Source organism: Epinephelus moara, chromosome 23 (genome assembly GCF_006386435.1).
Source record: "Epinephelus moara isolate mb chromosome 23, YSFRI_EMoa_1.0, whole genome shotgun sequence".
In the NCBI taxonomy this organism is placed as follows: Eukaryota; Metazoa; Chordata; class Actinopteri; order Perciformes; family Serranidae; genus Epinephelus; species Epinephelus moara.
In genome coordinates, this window is record NC_065528.1 from 4502854 (window position 1) to 4518746 (window position 15893).

General features: G+C 40.5%; 1 protein-coding gene across 2 annotated transcripts in view; it reads left to right on the plus strand.

Moving 5' to 3' along the window:
- The window catches only part of cnot4b (CCR4-NOT transcription complex, subunit 4b), a 50627-nt gene extending 34734 nt beyond the window's left edge, over window positions 1-15893 (plus strand). For both annotated transcript variants that reach the window (XM_050036485.1, XM_050036486.1), the window contains exons 12-13: window positions 6630-6866; window positions 12895-15893. In XM_050036485.1, coding sequence (XP_049892442.1) covers window positions 6630-6866; window positions 12895-13181 — 524 coding nt within the window. In that variant the 3' untranslated portion in view covers window positions 13182-15893. The remainder of the gene's footprint in view (window positions 1-6629; window positions 6867-12894) is intronic.

Sequence of the window (15893 nt, forward strand, 5' to 3'; positions counted from 1 at the left end):
ACTTCACGTAAACCTTTTATGATAGTGGGTAAAAGCATCTTCTCTCTACCCTTTTAATCAGTTTTTATCTTGGCACCTAATTTTTGGTTTAGTTTTAGTCATAGGGCCCTGTTTTCACTGTGGCACAATGACCAGCACAATTTGATATTTCCCTGCCCTTGAAATGGTCTGTGGTATTTTGGTGTCCAGCACAGACCGAATGGTACACAGTTGGGAGGTAAGGCACAAACAGGCGGGAGGTTCATTGAATTGAGGCAGCACAAAGAGAGCCGCTGGTGTTTTGGTTGAAAGTGCGTCTCAGAATCACGTCTGTTTCTGGCACGATGGTATTTAGCTCCCAATCTGATGATTTTGTCAACAAGAGCAAACAAAGTATTTTGAGCAAACACACAGCAATGACAGAATTATACCTTAAAACATAACGATAACACATCAACAATCTCCATCAGCCACTGAAAACTGTGAGATGCATTCATGAGATCAATATCAGACCTTTGACTTGCTTGACAAAATTTTGAAATCTGGCAAATCTGAAGTTTGTCTTGGTGGAAAAGATGACGAGTAAGAGAATATACCATACGTCTATTTATAATGACTTGAATTCAAGCACAGAGTTCTCCTTTGCAATTTTTAGCGCTCACCTGTTTTAGTTGAAAAATGAAAAAGGAAGATTAACCTGGGGTAGGCGGTTTTATTTTGGTGTCAATGGGCCAAAATTCCATGGTAATCTTTGTGTAATTTAAGTGAACTGAGAGAAAACTAGGCTTCTGCACCTCCTCTCGGGCTTTAGAAAATCTAGTCCATGATAGGAGACTTTTGCTAATCACAGGTCATGCTCACCAGTTCCTATCTTAATAATATTTTGCAAGTCATGTGTGGTGCTTCATGGTTGCAAATGGGACCAAATAGTCGCAGTCTGGAGCCCTGCAGATACACAAACACGCCTTGACTGCTCACACTAGTGTTGAACTTGCTAAAAGTTGAACTGTTACTGTGGCTAAACGTGAGGATTTTTTCACTGTGAGCTGTAAATAAACTAAGAGTCCATATCCTAATAACAATTGCAAGTCACACTGGTGCTCCATAGTTGCAAAATGCAAGTAATAGTTTTCTGGAGCCCTGCAGATACCAAAACACATGTCTCACCTGCTTACGCTGTCGCCCAGGAACGAGTGATCCGGAGTGTGTTACTTATCATGTTTGTGAGTCTTTTGTGTGTGTGCGTGCTAATGCTAGTGCATGTGCATGTGTGTCTGTGTTTGTCTGTGAGAGGTAGAGAGTGAGAGAACCGAAATGCCAAAGTGAGTCTCATGCCGGTTGTTTTAAACATGTATGCTCAATGTTCACCATGTAGGCACTTAATACGGTCTACACGGTACAAGCTGCAACATACCAAGTATCATCAGTATATCCGCCACCTCTAGGGCTTTTCGATATTTCTGCCTGCCCCAGCTTTAATCAGGTACTTTCAATAGTGTCTGTGATAGAAAGTCTGCTTGTTTCCATGTCAAGTGGGTATGCCTGTTTCTGTGGTAGTAGGTAGTTTGTAACAAAATATCATCTCCTTTAGTGCCACTTGAGTTCCATTTTAGTTTTGCTGTGAAAACAAATCACTGCTCTGCAGCTTACTGACAAAATTCAGAATCATCACAATAAAATGTTCTGTAGTCATTGTAATGTATGCTCTCTGGTATTATACCCAAACTCCTCCCTGTGAGACACAACCCCAACAGAACATTCCTCCCTCCCTGTTGTAGATCTGAAGTTTTTCTCAATCTGCACTCCTGACTGTTGTGTTCTCATGGACTTGTGAAACGTCATCAGTCACAAGTTAAGTACTGTCAAGTACAATCAAATCCACATCAAGCCAAGGATGTAGTCCAAATGCCTATAGTCTAAGTCCAAGTATCCCCTTCATATCAACCAGAAGACGGTATGATGTCGCCCATGCAGGTCTTTGACCAGTGTCACTGATGCAATCTCCTGAAACCTGGCTGAGCTGGTGATATCAGCAGCAGAGCTGTGGTGCCAATAGCAAATTAAGCTCACCATGTTTCCAGTTTTTGCAAATTTGGACCTCTGAGTTCAACTTGCCAATTGATTTTCTTGCCAAGGATGTGAGTTCAAACTAGCGTATTCGTAGGGCAGTTATTAACACCAACAAGATGTGCTTGGAATACCGGTTCTTGTACTTTCCTGTCTGCCTCAGCAGAGCCAAATGCTAATTTAATTTAACACGGTCCAGCAGTCCCTCCATCTTTATTCACAACCATCCCTATCGACCTTTAGCTTATCATCAGGAGAAGACCAGACAGGCGGCCATGTCCTGCCACAGATATGGATACAGATAAATGATGAAAAAAGGATGGATTTTTTTAGATTAACATAATGACCAAGCAGGGCCTGATTGGCTTTGCTCTGTGTATTTTTTGATGAAGTTGGAAAAAGTTAGATACTCTACAGGGCTCAAGTATGTGAGTAAAGTTGTTGGTTCACTTGAACATTGGGACTAACCAGTGAGTTTGGATAATGTAATGTTATATCTGCAATGCTGAAGATAAGATGTCGTTGCTGCATTGTAAACATTTCTAAATCCAATAAGAGCAGGATTAAAGGACCGCTAACAGCTCTGACATAGGCTACATCCACACAAATATGTTCTTGTTTTAAAATACATAACGATTGCCACATTTATGCCTAGCGTCCAAACTTTTAGGGCCCTTTGGAACCCCTTAAACAGAAATATTTAAAAACGCTACTGACCCCATTTTAGTTTGTCAACTCAGGGGTTACATTTTAGTCTAGAGGAGGTAGAACACGTCATTCACTAATCAAAAGATCAGTGGTTCGATCCCTGGCACTTGCTGGAGGAGTTCAGCAAGATACTGCTCCCGATGGCTGTTCCATTGGTGTGTGAGTGTATTGAATACTGAGTAGCACCTTGTATGGTAGCCTCAGCCATCAGTGTATGAATGTGTGTGTGAATGGGTGAATGTGACTCGTAGTGTAAAAAGTGCTTTGAGTGGTTGGAAGACTAGAAAGGCTCAAAGTGCAGTCCATTTACCATTTACGTAAGAGTCCAACGTCTTTCTGAAGTCACCTTGACGTATGGTGCCAGCTGGGCTGTCTGCATCGGCACACACATGCCCCTTTTTAAGTGAAAGATCATGTGATATGTTTTTCAGACATATTAGTATGGACAGAGATTATTTTTGAAATTCTTCTAAAATTGTCATGGTATGGAGATCGTTTTCATTTTAAAATGCTGTCTCAACTGAAAACGTATAAGTGTGGATGTGGCCGTAGTAGCATTCAGTAGCCTACCAGCACACACACACACACACACACACACACACACACACACACACACACTTATATGCTTAATATGACACTTTGGATGTGATGTGCTAGTCCTGAACAAAACCCCACAAAATATCGTAACTAGGTAATGAAATGCTCCTTTGCCTTGAAAGCAATATTGGTTGCTACTTTAGGTAGAAAGCCATTTAGCCAAGGTGCTACCCAAAAAAACAGCCCCCGACTGAAAGTAAGTGGATGGGTTTCTGTGTGCCTTTGAACATATTGTGTATCTGTACACTACCTTGCAACATAAACCAAATGGCTTCTTCTCTCCTGGCTTGGAATTGTCTCTCATTTCTAAGCTGCAATGTTCTCATTAACAATCTGTCAGTTAGTAAGCAATGTCTAAACATAAGATAATGGTTGTTAAATGACACTCGTTGAAGAAGATGAGGCTGCATTAGCAGACAATCCTCTTCTGATAGCAGTCATAAAAGACATCAGCTAATTCAGTGGGAAAGAATCCCTCCCTGTAAAGGAATGGTATTTGATAACTTGGTTAGAATTGATTTTAAAGGCAGCTCTCAGTCTCATGAATTAAACATGACGGCACTTGTTTACATGGAGATGCAAATGGCAGCATAGGTGATGATGTTAATGCCAGCCATGCTTCCCTGCCTGACAGCCTGATTAATAGAAAAAAGGGAATACGGAGGGAGGATTGTTTCTTCTTAATCACTCGTGTTTTGGGGGTTTAGTGCTTGACAGTATTTAATTCCATAGCTTAATATAACTAATGGAATCTTCCGAAGACTTAATGCTCGAAGTAATGGCTATGGTAACAACATCTCATGACATGTAATAAATAAGACTTGATAGCCTTTCCATAGTTGTTTCTATTCCTTAGCCATCTCATGGGAAGCTAGCTGCGGGGGTTAATGAGTAAGTTGACTAACAGTCATTTCTCAGTTAGTATTTATTATTCATAATTCATAGAGCCATGGTAACTGGAAAGGCTGTCTTTCTTGTGAGGCCAGCTGTCTGCAATGTCTCATTAGACAGAGCTCTAAATGATTCCAGCACCCAACGACCACACCTCCGTGCTGCTTTTGGGCTGCAGGAGAAAACATGGCAGCTGAATAATTAGCCCAGTGCTGCAGCCTCTCCGGACTCAGGACTTGCACTTTTGACCACAGGCAGAGAAAATAAGTGCAGAAAACTTGATATGATCGTCTTAATACATTTTATGAATTTGAATTATTGTTTACTGATGTAAAAACATGCCAGACTTCCCTACCATTGAATAGGTGATGTAACATATGGTAAGCAGCTAACTCTGAATGTCAATGGGCCGTTTTTCACTCTTTCCCAAACTGATGAGAAAGCAGCTGTGGTGACACTTTGTTTACTATTTTTGGGGGATAGCAATAGTTAAATTTGAGGGTTATTTGTCAAACCTCAGTACTATTTTAGTGCCAACTTATTTATCCGTAGCAGAGTGTCAAAAATTGTTAGGTATCAAAATCTGCAGTTCGGTTATATTCATCATCTTGTTCACTTGTTTCTTTGATCATTTCTTTTGTTAAATCAAAAACAGATATTATACTGAAAAAATGAGGGTTTTGGAATTAGTACTGAAACTCTAGTACTATTGAAGCTTTCAAACAATACCCATCTCTACTGGCCCTAAAGCTGGAATATTTTGCCGTTGTCTCACAGGCCCACATGTTAGTCTATCACTTTGCCAGCCACCAGTAGCCCATTATTTACTTTCACCACCAACTCCAGTGTTGTCTGCTAGTGCTAAAATAGAGTCCACATTGTATTTAGTTTTGGATTTGTATTGAAGCCTGCTATAACAACCAACCTGTTTGTAGTGCCAGACTTTGCACATTTGGTGCCCCCCTCCAAATGTGCAAACAGTAGTAATAAATAACAATAATAGAATGTATGCAAATTTGCAACCTTTGTCTTCTTTTTTTCTACTGGATTGATTTTGCCTTTTCATTTTTTTCCTCACTCCATCCAAAGGGGCTGCCTATTTCACCTGTACGAAGCACCCCCACTGCCTGTTTGGTTTTTCCAAAATGTGCTTTTGCCCATTTTTTTTGCAGATTTGAAAACTGTCAATCAGACCAAGCACAGGAGCAGGGGGTGGCTTACTATGCTCTGCATGCCCACCGCAGGAGGAACATTTACCTTCTTCTTCAGACTGTCTGAAGAAGACCATTAGCGCAAAATGTCACTCTGCCCCACATCCTGAAGTGCTCCATCTCAGTTAAAGGAAAAAGGAAGACCTGGACTTTGAATCCATTCAGCTATCCATTATTCAATATAAATGATGTTGTTCCCCCTAGTGGGGGTAGTGTAGAATTAGAAAAATAGTACACATACTATACACCGATCAGCCACAACAGTAAAACCACTGACAGATGAAGTCACTTTCATTGATCATGCAGTTACAATGGAGTGTGATGATGGGAAACCTCCTGGGACTCATGTGGCCACTTAACATGCAACAACCACCCAAATGCTGTTGCAGACCAAGTACCCCTCCTCATGGCAGCCTCATGGTGCCTCTGACCTGATGAGGCATGGGCACAGGACCTCTGGGGGCAGCATTCCTTCGAATTTTATTGGTTTAGAGGTGGGGTACTGGCGCTACCCACACATGCCCGATCGGTTTAGGATCTGGGGAATTTAAAGCCCAGGTGGACATCTTGAGCTTTTCTTTTCCACATTCCTCTGACCATTCCTGAGCACTTTATGTGGTGTGGCATGGTGCATTGTCCTGCTGAAGGGGGGGCACTGCCATCAGGGAGTGTGTCGCCTTGGGGGAGGGCTGGGGTACTTGGTCTGCAACAGTGTTTGCGTGGGTGGAGCATGTTAGGTGGCATCCACATGAATGCCAGGACCAAAGGCTACCCAGCAGAACATTGCGCAGTAACGAGATGATCAGCAATATTCACTTTGCTTAAGTCCGATTTTGTTATTTTGTTTCACAAATTGTTTTATTGTAATAAATTTTTGTTTAATATCCTCGAACACTGAGGAACAATAACCAAGTGCCAAAATCTCAGTAATGTTTGTTGCTGGGACATAAATCATTAATGATCTTGTTGTAGATATTAAATGACAATAGTTGAGCATTTAGCCTTGGTCTTTGGTGACCAGGCAGTGACTAGGTTAAAAAGAACATTTAAGACAGTATGTACAATGAAGCCTGGCAGAAATATTTTTTTTTTTTTTTTTTTTTAAGGCTAATGCCATGTAGCGATATCGCTATATGTTTTTTTCTAAGAGCTTCCTCTTTCCCTGTTTCCATGCAGAAAACAGCAGCTGTGGAGAGCGTATAAATGTCAAAGAGTGGCAGGACGGCTTGAGAGCGCTGTTACCCAACATCAACATCAACTTTGGAGGACTACCCAACCCCTCGTCTTCCTCATCATCATCTTCTTCTTCATCCAGCGTCAACCACACAGGAGCACCGGGGCTCTCTGGGAGCATTTCTCACAGCCTCTGCTGGGACAGCACAGCTAGGTGGATGGACCCAGCCATCATTACAGGTAGGAGCCAGATCACGCTTGGGGCACTAGCCTGCTCTAAAAATACGATAATGAGCTTTTAAAAAGCCACTGGCTGATTCCAGAGAGTATTTCAATGAAGATGGATGTAGTAAGGTACTCAAAACACCTTGCCAACAGATTAAAATTAAGCTCGTAATACTGAAGGTCCAAGTTTACACAACTCTATGTAAGTTGAAAATTTGCAGTGCTGATGGACTTGGAATGAAGCAGCCTTCTGTCAGCAGGATTATCCATCAAACCACAAACACCACCGATGCTCCACAAAACCAGAGCCAAACACCCACACCAGTCAATACATACATACATAAATAAATAGCTGCCAACGTCTAAAAGAACAGAAAAAATAAGACCAAATAGGGTTTCCCTCTAAACTCATAGTGACTGTCCATTAATAAAGGAGAAATCAATTACAGCAGAGGGAATGCAGGCTAAATCAAGATACCAGGCACACTTATGAATAGCACGTAAATGTAGAGGCTTGTGATCAGATGTCATTATCCAGATAACAGGCATAAGGGGACAGAATGACAAATATATATTTTTCCTCTTACCTGTAGTGCTGTTTATCAATCTAGATAGTTTTGGTGTGCATTACGAGTGTTGGAGATTTTGGCTGTGTTGATGTCTGCCTTCTCTCCAGTATAATGGAACTAGATGGCACTCAGCTTGTGGTGCTCAAAGTGCCAAAAAAAATACATTTGAAAAAAAGACACTGCATTATATTATACCCTTTTTCCACCAAAATTAGCACGTGTACAGGTTGTTGTTTTTTTTAAACACAGGTAAACCCGCTAAAAATAGGTCACGGACTCCTTTCCCATTGCCAGTAGAATAGAGCTGTCTACATGACTTTCTGTTTGTTTGTGTCTGTTTTTTTTACTGATGTCACATTCAATGTCACAGAAGGCTGGAAAATAGGATAGAAAACAGTAGAAAGCAGCATGGAGGCCAGTGGAAAATGTTAAGGTGGTTACTTCTTTTTATGCTACTTACTTATTCAGTGGCTCTTTCAAACTCAGTGCAGACACATTAGGATTGATGTTTGAGCGCTGCTTGGGTGGAGACAGACGGTATTTTGTGGTGGCATGTCATTGCATCTAACATGTTAAGGGGCTAAAATTAGTGTGTTCAGCCTGGTGTGGTGGTTACATCAATGCCGATCAGAACTGTAGGTGATAAATACCTACTGCTGAGTCATTTGACCTAGGTGTGAATGCCAATTGTAACCTTTCTTATATTAAAAAGCCAGTGGGAAAGGGGCTATAGAGAGAAGGCAGACATCTGTACAGCTGATATTTTCAACACTCAGCAACTCACACCAAAACTGTCTAGACTGATAAGTAGCACCACAGGTACATGGAAAAACATGTATTTTTGGATGAACTGTCCCTTTAACTCTGTGCCACATGCAGATCTGCAGGGACAGCAAACAGGGGGTTGCTACAGCTTTGCTGCTCTGAGGCACCAGTCATTAGTATCTAAAATTACAACAGGCACACGTGAAGAACAACTGACCCAAAACCAGCAAGTAAATATTTTTAGTCACATATTTTTCCAGGCAGATCTGTGACAAATTTATCCTGTGACCTCAACTATCTGTCTCCAGCGCCACATGGGGACTGAGTGCTGAAATAAAGTTCACCTTACTTAGTCTTCATGAAACTTTGAGCAGAATAAATACTACCTTTTGGACCTACTATCCTCACGTCACCTGGTGTGTCAGCTCTCATATCTCCACCCAGCTCCGTGTTCCCAACTTCTGAGGTCTTGTGGATGAGCTCACCCTGCTTTTAGTCTACTCCCAGTTCGGACAGGGAAACAAAGGTTGTTTTTTAGCACTGTCATAAATTCTTTACTGCCTGTAGGTTGTGACCTTATTTCTATGTGTAAGTGAGGATAATCCCTTAATTCTACTTGTATTTGAGATCATTGTTTTTTGGGATGGAGATGCTCTGTTTGTAGCTAGAGGTGGCACAATTTGCTTTGATTGTGCAGTATATTTGCTTTTCCATTAATCAACTATAGTGATACTTATACCCCTCTATTATGGTGTCCTGTAGCACACTCCTCCATTCCCACCAATCCCAACCCATGTTGTTCCCTCCCTCGCTGGCCTGTGGGATAGCACCTCCCAATGCGAAGACATGATGCCCTTAACACCTTCAGGCCAATCAGGCTCGTCCCACTCTGTAGTTTATGTGTTTAAACTCTAAATCCTGTTCTATCTGTGATGATTTTGTAACCCAGTTTTAAAAACTCTTCAATTTTGTATGATGATCATGTTCAAAACTGAACACTACAACTGTCTTTGTAGATTTGAGAAGCACAGGATACCTCATTTTTAATGAAATATTTGTCAGTTAACTAATTAAAAGTTCACTAATTATACATATTATTATTATTATTATTATGCCTCCAAGCTGCTGATAGCTGGAAGCATTATGTTTTCTGGTAGTCCATCCGTAGTAGTACGTCCCCTTCTCATGAACATGATATATCAAGAATGCCTTGTGGGAATTTTTTCAAATTTTGCGTAAAAAACCCACATGGACTCAAGGATTAACTGACTAGATTATCGTGGTCAAAGATTAAAGTCACTGTGACCTGGTAAATCTGATTCTCGTTAATGTGATATCTAGAGAACACCTCCAAGGAATTTCTTCAGATTTGGCACAAACGTCCACTTGGACTTAACAATAAACTGATCTTTTATTGACTGACTTTTGGTGGTCCAAGGTCAAGGTCACTGTGACCTCGCCTCTGTCTCACTCTCACAAACATGATGTCTCAAGAAGGTGTTGAGGGATTTTCATCAAGTTTGGCACAAATGTCCATTAGATTGTGGTAGTCAAAGGTCACTGTGACATCACAAATCATGTTTTTGACCGTAACTCAAGAATTCATACACTAATTATGATGAAATTTCATACATTTCACACAAATGTCTAATGGGATATAATGATAAATTGATGACATTTTATGTCCAAATGGTCAATGGTCAACTTCACTTTGACATCAAAACATTTTGCAAAAGACTTAATTCAACATCATAAGTTAGGAACAGCAGGGGGGACATTTGGTCAGATGCTGAATTGGTAACACTTATCTGGGGTGTACTGTCCACATTGAAACTGAGCTGATTGTAGTTGAAGATGTCTGTAAAGCATCCATGTTTTAGAATATGCAGCTTCTTTGCAGCAACATCCGCTGTTGAAGCATTGTCTACTGTCATGGATTCATATGAGTCTAGGGCAGACATGGATGTAAACTGTAACTGCAACTTGACTGGTTTGCGAAGGCATACAATAGAGAGGCTTTAATTCCAGTTTTTTATTAACAATGAATCAAATAATGTGTAATGTGAAGGAGGTTACTTGCAGTGAAAATCCCACTGAGAGTTATCACCAACTTGGCAAAGAGTTTATGAGGAGAGAGGTCAGCACTTTCATTTTCGGCAGCTCTTCCAAGCAGCAATTAAAAAACAAGAAAACATAGCGACCTAATGTTAGCTAAGCTCTGAACATCAAAAACACTAACTGCTATATACAGAAATGAACGGTAAATACTCTTAACGGTATGTACAATGCTAACTGTAAAAGAATTGTTGTCTGTTACTGTAACGAGACCTTTGCCTCCAACCTTAGTGATAACAGAATTTTTTCATGCTCAGGTTAGTTACTTTCCTTTTCACAGTTGGCTTTGTAGATATTGTTAATATTATTTACTGTTAGTTTTCTGATATAGTGTTTTAGTTTTAGTGATCATTAATAATCAATTTTAATTATGTCCTAGATAACCATTAAACACATCTGCTAATAACTCAATGTAGAAACAAACGCTGATTTTCAGAGCTTAGCTAACATTTGGTTGCTATGGCTCTGTTTTATATACAGTGCTTGAAGGAGCTGCCAAAAACAGAAATGCTTGATGTACAGTGGCATGCAAAAGTTTGTGCACCCTTGGTCAAAATTTTGTTCACTGTGAGTAGTAATTAGAAGATGAACTGAGCTCCAAAAGGCATGAAGTTAAACGTCACACATTTCTTTAATATTTTAAGCAAGATTACTTCTTAGTTTTAATCTTTTACAGTTTCAAAATAACTGAAAAGGAAAAAGGCCTAAAACAAAAGTTTGGGCACCCTGCATGGTCAGTTCTTAGTAGCGCCCCTTTGGCAAACACTTTTTATAGCCAACTAAGAGTCTTTCACTTCTTGTTTGGAGGATTTTCATCCATTCTTCCTGCAAAAGGCTTCTAGTTCTGTGAGACTCCTGGGTCATCTTGCATGCACTGGTCTTTTGAGCTGTATCCACAGATTTATAATGATGTTTAGGTCAGGGGACTATGAGGGCCTCTGCAGAACCTTCAGTTTGCTCCTCTTGAGGTAGTCCATTGTGGAGGTGTGTTTAGGATCATTGTCCTGTTGTAGAAGCCATCCTCTCTTCATCTACAGCTTTTTTTTTTTACAGATGGTGTGATGTTTGCTTCCAGAATTTGCTGGAATTTAACTGAATCCATTCTTCCCTCTACCTGTGAAATGTTCCCCATGCCACAGAGCATGATTGATCCTCCCGCGTGTGTAACAGTTGGACAGGTGTTCTTTTCATGAAATTCTGCACCCTTTTTTCTCCAAACATACCTTTTGATCATTGCGTCCAAAAAGTTCCATTTTAACTTCATCAGTCCACAGGACTTGTTTCCAAAAAGCATCAGGCTTGTTTAGATGTTCCTTCGCTTAATTTAGTGGTGAGGACACAGGAAAGGTTTTCTTTTGATGACCCTTCTATGAAGGTCATATTTGTAGGTGTCATATTGTATATTTGTAGGTGTTGCTGCACAGTAGAAGAGCGCACCACCACTCCAGAGTCTGCTAAATCTTTCTGCAGGTCTTTTGCTGTCAAACTTCGCTGCTTTGTGCTCATCAGTTATTTTAGTTTTCAGAGTGCTAGGCAGCTGTTTAAAGGAGCCCATGGCTGCTGATTGTTTGGACAAGGTTTCAGGAGGCAGAGTGTTTTATAAAGTTTTGAAATTTGCATCACCTGGCCTTTCCTAACAATGATTATGAATAAGCCAGAACCCTAACAAGCTAATTATTGTCAGAGACCCTGGTAAAAGCAGTGTGAGAGCTCAAATGTCTTTGGTGCCCAAACTTTTGCATTTTGCTCCTTTCTATTTTTTTCACAAGTGTACAAAACAAAAGTAATGTTCTAATCTTGTTTGAAATGTTGAAAAGCATGTTTCATCTTTAACTTCTTGCCTTTCAGAGATCAGTTCATCTTCTACTCACCTAACTATTCACAGTAGAAGACCACAGTGGATTTTGGCCAGGGTGCCCAAACTTTTGCATGCCACTGTACACTGTCTCATGCAAACGAGCAGCAAAGCTCCGTAGTGGTGATTGCCTTCATAAACTTGATGGTGCTTTTCTTTATTTTAGTAGCCAGCCAGGCCAGTCAGCCAGGCTGAATGGCTAACCTTGCTGTTAAAATGATCAAAAACACAAAACCAAAACAAATAACAAATATTTCAGGCTAAAAAAGCTCTGTTATCACAAAGGTGGGAGGCAAATGTTACATTACTTTAGAGTTGGGAGAAAGTAAACAGACATGTAGATATAATGGATATATTTCAAACTACATGATGCAATTTAAGAAAATTGGGTAATGTAGGCACCAGGTTTGGATAAGGAAAAAGTATGTGTGGAATTAAAAGGACAGTATTTCTGGTTCTGTTGCCTCAATTTTGGTCCTTTCCTTTAAATGTCCATCATGAGTCTGACAGTGTTTTGGAATGCAATCAGTGAAATACTCATTACTCACATATCCTTTGTAGATGTAGTTATACTACGTTACTGGCTTGTTTTCATTTTGTTTGTTAGAATTTAAGAATAGTAAATCCCAAAGATTTGAAGCTGGTAGACAGCATTAGAGCATTAAGGTGTTAGAACATTTGTTCGTGTTTAAAAATGATTTCACTTCCAATGAGTGTACTGTTGCCTTTTCTTCTGTAGGGATCCCAACCTCCAGTGGCAACGGTGTGGACTCTATTCAAGACGACAATCCCCCACACTGGCTCAAGTCCTTGCAGACGCTCACAGAAATGGACGCCCCGCCCAGCTCCGGCACACAAAATGGCTCTTTCGGGAGCCAGCCACCCCCCCACAGAGCCGCCTGGGCACACTACCCGGCCCCAACCAGCCGGTTCCACTCCCCACCACCAGGCTTCCAGACAGCCTTCAGACCCCCAACACAGACCCAGACAGATCTGCTACAGAGCGCCGGTATCGACCGCCACTAGGAACTGTCAACACAAATATCACCACCTGGAACCACACAGAATCAGCAGATACAGAGTACAAAACTATTAACAACTAATAAAATAATATATTATTTTAATTTCTTTCTCCAGCAGATCTTCTGAGCTCGTGTCTTTCTTGGTTTCTGATTGGTTGTTGTAGTTGGTCGAGGCGAGCTACCCCAGCCACACTTCACAACACTGAATGCGTCATGATCACACAGTACTGATTAGACAGAAGTGTATTATGTGAGAACAAGAATCATTTTACTGAATCTTGTAAAGTATTTGTAATTACATGTGATCAGCCACAGTCATGTTAAAGTGTGTTAGAGAGATGCTCTGAAATAAAATCTGCTGACATCTGTGATAATTCATGAAGAAAAAAAAAAAAAGAAAAAAAAACATTGAACATGTCTACATGAACCCATGAGGGAAGCCATTTAGAGACAGCAAACTGCATCTAAGAATCAGATCCTTTGATCAAGAAACAGGGTGTAGTATGGCCCAGCTAGGATAGGGTTTAAACTGCACATCTATGGAGGTATATTGACGCCAAAAGTTTTGAGTGCCAAAAACCATTTTGAGGGCAAGTCAACATTTGAGAGCACACAGGCACCGATTCATAGGCGCATAATTCCATTTGTGTGCAAGAGGGGACAGAATCACGAGGGAAACATGATTTAAGCACAAGCTGAAAGCCACCTGTTCTATTTGACTTCCTTCTACTCTATCAAAATAAAAGTTGGGCCAGTGGCATTGTTGAACCATCAGATAGAAACAAAAAGCAGTATTTGGTGTCCTTAATATCTTTACAATCAAAATTTGTTAGCCACGTTTAGTTGCATCATGGGTAACGTAGGAGCCTGTTTTTAAAGAAGAATGCCTGGAATCATGAGAACAACACCGTGAGTCTGTCAGTGTTATAGAAGTGCAATGCTAAATCAGTGGAATACTCTTTGAATTCACAGAATCAAAGGAATCATGAAGAAACTAAAAAAAAAAAGCTAAGCCTTATTTTTGATGGGAAGATGCAAATCTACAACCCTATCACCGGAATAATTGTTGGCATTGTATGTTTCTACAAACCACGGATACACGGTTACATTTGTGTTATAATGTAGCTGATACATCGAAACTTTCAACAATGCTGTGGTCAGTCACCCATTGGATGTCGGTCTGACGACAATAAGCCTCTGGGGGTGAGAGTCAAAGACTCTTCCATGCACTGGTCATTTCAGCTTATCTATATAAATAGACATATTACATATTAATGCAAATCATTTTTTAAAAATGCTAATAGAAAGCTAAATCATTGTCAGACAATAGCCAGTGGGTTACGAGATTGCAATTCAGTTTACCTAGTGTTCAAACGTGATTCAGTCAGTACACTTGGAAGAATCTTGTCCTGTGGCTTTCAGATTCTGTATACCTACGCAGAATCTGCTTTTAGAGATTACACTGTGGTTAACATGTGGGTAGATTTAGGCACAAAAGCCACTTGATTATGGTTTTGAAAAGATCAGATTTTGGCTTAAAATACCCGCTTTTGGGGTACAATCAGTGCTGGTAACACAGCGAATGCCTCGGAAACGCTGTGGTGATTTGCTAAAAATCAACTGTATTTGTTGTTTGTCTTTAACAGTGGTCTTGTTATTCACCAAGTCAGCTTATAAACTACATCACTTTAGAAATGTTGATATAATATGTATGAACCGTACAAATGTAACGTAGTCATGGTTTGCAGAATCGTACAATGCCAACATTTTACTCTGGCAACTGGCTGCAATTTTATTAATACACTTGTCTTCTAGTCTTCACTACAGGGCAGGATATACTTCAAAATGTATGTACACACAGCTCTGTTCATATGATAATGGGTGTCTGGATACATACAGTACATGGACAGAAAGCATGAGTTGTTGTTAATCTTTTACACAGCAGTAAATGGTCTGGGTCGATTCCATAGACTGAACGTCTGACAGTGTGTGTATGCTGCTGAGTAGATATTCACCCTGTGCTCCAGCAGATGAGTTGGCCAAACCTCTGTATCAGAGGGCTGAAGCTGGAGGCAGCGGCAGGAGTATCTCAGCTCAGATCAGGTTTAGCACAGTCAGTGCCACTGTGTGGCGCTCACTGTCAGCTGTCTTCAGAGACCTCGCCCACTGTCCCAGATTTATTTGACAGCTTATAGCCTCAGCTGCGTGAGTGATGCCGACATTCAGGGCAGTCACTGTTGTTGTGTGCTCATGTGATTTGTTCAGACAGGAAAGCTCTTACTTTATTCTTCATTTGTTGAATGTGCCAGTTTTTAGACATTTAAATCAAAGTGAAGAGTTTACAACATTTGAAAAGAGTATTAGTTTTTAATTGGACTGATCTGCAGCAGGAAGCGCTCTTGTATGAATTTCACAGGGCTCTCTCAGTTTTCTTTTTCATTTCTGAATATTGGTTGATTCTTTAGGCGCTGTGTGCTGGGATAGTAGAGCTTCAGTCCAACACAAACCGTTGTGAGGCGTACATCATGTACGCCTTTATCATCAAAAAGCTTAACGGTTCTAATTTGTACCTTTTTCATAAGGTCCTGACAACTTTCATAATTCAGCAGTGTTCTGGAGGATAAAGACTGCTGCAGGCTAACATGTTTTCACAATGTTCAAACGTGTCTAAAATGAAGAGCTGAGTTCTGCAACATAAACTAAATATCAAATAAAA